Genomic DNA, 4,472 nt, shown 5'->3' on the forward strand with positions numbered 1-4,472 from the left:
TAAACTGTGTATGCTGTTGCAAGCAACGCAAGTCTGCCTTCTCCATGTAAGAAGTGCATGTCTTAAGAAGTGGGTTTGATCATTCCTTTTGTTGTGACCTTGTGTACAGGAGCCAGGCTTCTGGCCTATTTGTGGAGAGATGCTTTAATGTGTATAATTGCCCTGGCTTAAAAACCAACGCAGCAGATTTTTTGCCACACAGGTAAAATTAGATACTGTGCATCCATATTCGATTGAAAAGCGCTTTAGCCATCCACACCTCAGGCAACGGATTTGCATTGGGAAAAAAACGTTGTTCTTTATTTCATTCTGGCTGTTTCAAAAACATTGAAAAAAACGATGTATCTGTATTTCTCTTTTGGGGGATCCCATGTGATAAGTGTTAACCCAACCCCCCCACCATCCATTCATTCAGGGTACCCCCCAAAACCTCTGACACAATTAGAACACTGCTTCCACTTGTGTGAAGTTGCCACCTCCCTAAAGTTGAGTCATTTTATAAACATACACTCAGTTGGTGACCAGGATTACAAAATATTTTGTCCAATGGAACATGTTCAGATATCGTCATTTCGTACACCTACAACACTGTATAGTATGGTGACAAGTGACGCAGTCACTTTGCAGAGAGTGGTTTCTCATTGAGCTTGGAGTGACTACCACACACACGCCAGGCCAGTCCAGTGACTAAACGAAAACACAATCTACATATCTTACTAGTTCACATTTAAGTCAAGTGCATCCATCCATTCATCGATTCATCCATTCGACCATCCATCGTCAACCGCTTATCCGGAGTTGGATCACGGGGGCGGCAGCTCCAGCAGGGGGGACCAAACTTCCCTGGAGTAGAATTACCTTTTCTGCATTGCCCATTGTTTGTGTCCAACATATTCCTCTGAACACATGACAGACATGATTACTTTTTGTCATTTTGTGATTTTTGGTCTAGACTACATGGAACACCAACATGTCCTGTACAACCTCTCACATTCAGACCAACGTTTATGAAAACAAGAATAAGGGAGGAATAAGGTTGCATGCCTCATTACAAGCTGCTTTCCTTAAGGCCTTAGTATATTTTATATATTGTCATATCTAAAACAACTTTATTAAGTAGCTTGAAAACAGCAGTGTTTTGTGATTCAATAAAAGTAAGCTCCCAAAATATAGGTTTAATATTTTGTGTTATTAATATATTACTTTCCTCTAAAACTGCTGCTCCATCTGGTCTGCCTAGGTGTTTTATGTGTTAGGAAAACTGCAAGAAATTATTAAACGGCCCATATGTGACTAAGTCTGAAGTGTTTTGTGTTTCATATCCTGTTGCTCATTCAGGTGTGCATCAAGATGTTTGGGATACAGGTTCTTGTTCTCTAAAGTTCATACTATGACGTATCAATCATTACGACAGTGAGTCAAAGAGGAGTGGTTGTCCCATGTGCGTAATGTAGGCGGTAGTAGCCAACCACTTACGTTGGTAAGACGGAACTCCAAAACTGTTGGACACACTGGAGCTCATAACATTAGCTCACGAGAACTCACTGAGAATGTTGCAAATCGGGACTCGGAAGAGCGCCAGCCAAACCGAGCAGTTGTGAGCCTGGAACAGTTTTAACACCAACGGGTCAGGCGCAATTTTCAGGGACCCACTTAAACAAAACGCTTTTTTTTAAGAAAGAAGACTGAGATAAATATTCTTGTTTGACGACCTCAAGGTAATTAAACATTTTTTATTCGTTTTGCATAACTACAGCTCTTTTTAATGAAGGAATATTCCAAACGTGCACGGAATGCGAACCAACAAGATTTACAATGAGCTATTCTAGATTTGGCTTGTACAACACCGAAAATATACGGGTATTATGTCTGAGTACAAATTCACACGGTGCAACTACCTTGGTTCACACGCTGCATCGCCACGGTATATATCTGGAAAGCTATTTTATGTTGCAATTAACTCATTAGCACAAAATATGTTACAAACACATTTTCTGACACACTGGTGTTTAGAAAGCAACACTAACAGCAAGTATGGCTTTTGAGGCAATACAATGTCACAATTAAAAAAGCAGCACAACATTTCTGCTGTGGAATCTGTTTCAGCACCTGTCATTGGTTTTGGAATTGCGCTGTTAATCCGTAACTGTAACGGGAGTAAATAGATGGAAAAATCATGTTATTACATAATAAGAAAAAGAAAAGTTTAATAAACAACCTTATCCGAACATTATGATTGTATTAGTAGAGCGGCACAAGAATGGAGCTTGTTCATTTGTTTTATGTTTTATGATAAGTATACGGGAACGTATTTAATAAAAAATGTAAATATGATGTCAATTCCTAACATTAAGATGAATATATAGCAATTCACGAACACCCATACATTGTTAACTACTATTATACTTCCCACAGGAGTTTACTGCTCCCACATTTCTGAGCTGATCAAATCTCTATTTTCCTTGCAGAGCAGAGCAGTAGTGACCAAAGACAGAAGCACCGTTTATCTTAACTGGACCGTAGTTCCCTAGCTGCTGCTCTTTCAATGTGGAATAACGTTTCGCTGCTTTTGCCAGGCTGAAATCCACCAGGATCAGGACTTTCCTCATGGCTGCCTTGTTCTTCGGGCTGCTCTTGTTTGCAATGCAGTCCCCTCCCATTTCCTCCAGGCCTGCCAAGAGCCTGGCAAGGGGACTGCCTCCATTGGCCAGCCCACCCCAATTGACCCCCAACGACACAAGGGCCACAGGCCCCCCCAACGGCACCCTCCAGCAGCTTCCCCAGATCCTCATCATCGGGGTGAGGAAGGGTGGCACACGGGCACTCATCGAGATGCTCAGCCTCCACAGCGCCGTGGCAGCGGCCGAGAACGAGGTGCACTTCTTTGACTGGGAGAGCCACTTCCAGAAGGGCTTGCCCTGGTACCTGACCCAGATGCCCTTCGCCCTGCCCGACCAGCTAACGGTGGAGAAGACCCCAGCATACTTCACCTCAACCAAGGTCCCGGAACGGATCCACCAGATGAACCCAGACATCAAGCTGCTTCTCATCCTCCGAGACCCAACGGAACGAGTCCTGTCGGACTACACCCAGGTGTTCTACAACCGGCTTCAGAAGCACAAGCAGTACCACCCCATCGAGTCGGTGCTGGTCAAGGACGGTGAGATCAACCTTGGATACAAAGCCCTCAACCGCAGTCTGTACTACCTTCACATGCAGAACTGGCTGCGCTACTTCCCCCTTGAGAGCATCCATGTTGTTGATGGGGACGAGTTGATCAGAGACCCGTTCCCAGAGATAAAGAGGGTGGAGAGTTTCTTGAACCTAGAACCGCAGATTAACCCATCAAATTTCTACTTTAACAAGACTAAAGGGTTCTACTGTCTGAGGGACCACGGGCGGGAGCGCTGCCTACATGACTCAAAGGGTCGGGCGCACCCCCAAGTTGCCCCAGCCATCCTCCATAAACTTTACAGATTCTTTCATGAACCCAATAAAAAGTTCTTTGAGTTGGTGGGCCGAACATTCCATTGGAACTGAGCTGATTTGCCTCTTGTTCTATGTTACATCTGCACGAACTCTGTTTCAGTGGGATTTCTGTTAACACGTATTTTGTTTTGAATACAAATGAGCTAATGCTGATTAAATGTATGAAGTGACAATTAAGCTAAATATATTTTTATATTATTTGAAACATGGCAGTGTTGTGATGAAGCAAACATCTGACTTTGCCACCTTTTTTGGTGATTCCTTTCAATGTGTCTTTAGATCCTTTTTTCTTTGTATGTGACTGCTATGCTAAACAGAATACCAGTGTGTGTACTAAGCTAAATCTATACAAGGAAGTCAATTTATCAGCAGTAAGGGCATTCAAAGGTCAGACAGTGTTGGTTAATGTGGCACCTTCATATGATTAAGATTGAGTGATCAGTATATGGCAGTTTACTACTCTCATAGAAAAGTAAATGTTTATCTTTTACTTACAGAACAATGCACATTTCAAATATAATGTGAAGCTGTAGTTGTGATGCTCTGAACAATCTTTATTTGCTGCCCTGTTTTTATTTTCTGTCATTTTCAGTTACAGTCGTACCAACTAAATGTAATATATGTGCATATTGTTACTCAAACGATGGAAGGGTCAAGTAAGTATTACAGTCCTGCTATGTACACTGTGTCTGTTTATAATACTGTAAGTATAATAGATTTTCTACAAAATGAAGGATTAATTCAGTAATAAAATTTTATTTTATTATTTGTCCTGTGTTTTAGCAGATCGCAACTTCATATATTCCTACTATCTGAAACAAAGGCACAGAATCTTTCATTTCAAATGTTTTTTTGCTAAAACAATTTGGCCAGAAAAACATCAACCTGGTTGTGAGAGATCTTTCACAAGAATATCAGAGTTTCCTGCCTTGCCACTCTGTACATAACACAGACATAATCAACAGCTGTAAAGAATCATCCCA

At 41.7% G+C, this 4,472-nt stretch overlaps 1 protein-coding gene across 3 annotated transcripts; it reads left to right on the top strand.

Moving 5' to 3' along the window:
* The first annotated feature begins 1,496 nt into the window (after window positions 1–1,496).
* hs3st1 (heparan sulfate (glucosamine) 3-O-sulfotransferase 1) lies at window positions 1,497–4,253 on the top strand. Of its 3 annotated transcripts, none has more exons than XM_047019347.1 (2): window positions 1,497–1,718; window positions 2,469–4,253. In XM_047019347.1, the coding sequence occupies exon 2, from the start codon at window positions 2,608–2,610 to the stop codon at window positions 3,538–3,540; it is 933 nt and encodes a 310-aa protein (XP_046875303.1). In that variant the 5' UTR covers window positions 1,497–1,718; window positions 2,469–2,607; the 3' UTR covers window positions 3,541–4,253. The 3 variants fall into 3 exon arrangements, with proteins under 3 accessions (XP_046875303.1, XP_046875309.1, XP_046875318.1); XM_047019353.1 differs by having other exon boundaries at window positions 2,474–4,253; XM_047019362.1 differs by having other exon boundaries at window positions 2,577–4,253.
* Window positions 4,254–4,472: the final 219 nt, after the last annotated feature.

The sequence above is a fragment of the Hypomesus transpacificus genome, chromosome 1 (genome assembly GCF_021917145.1).
Source record: "Hypomesus transpacificus isolate Combined female chromosome 1, fHypTra1, whole genome shotgun sequence".
Lineage (NCBI taxonomy): Eukaryota > Metazoa > Chordata > Actinopteri > Osmeriformes > Osmeridae > Hypomesus > Hypomesus transpacificus.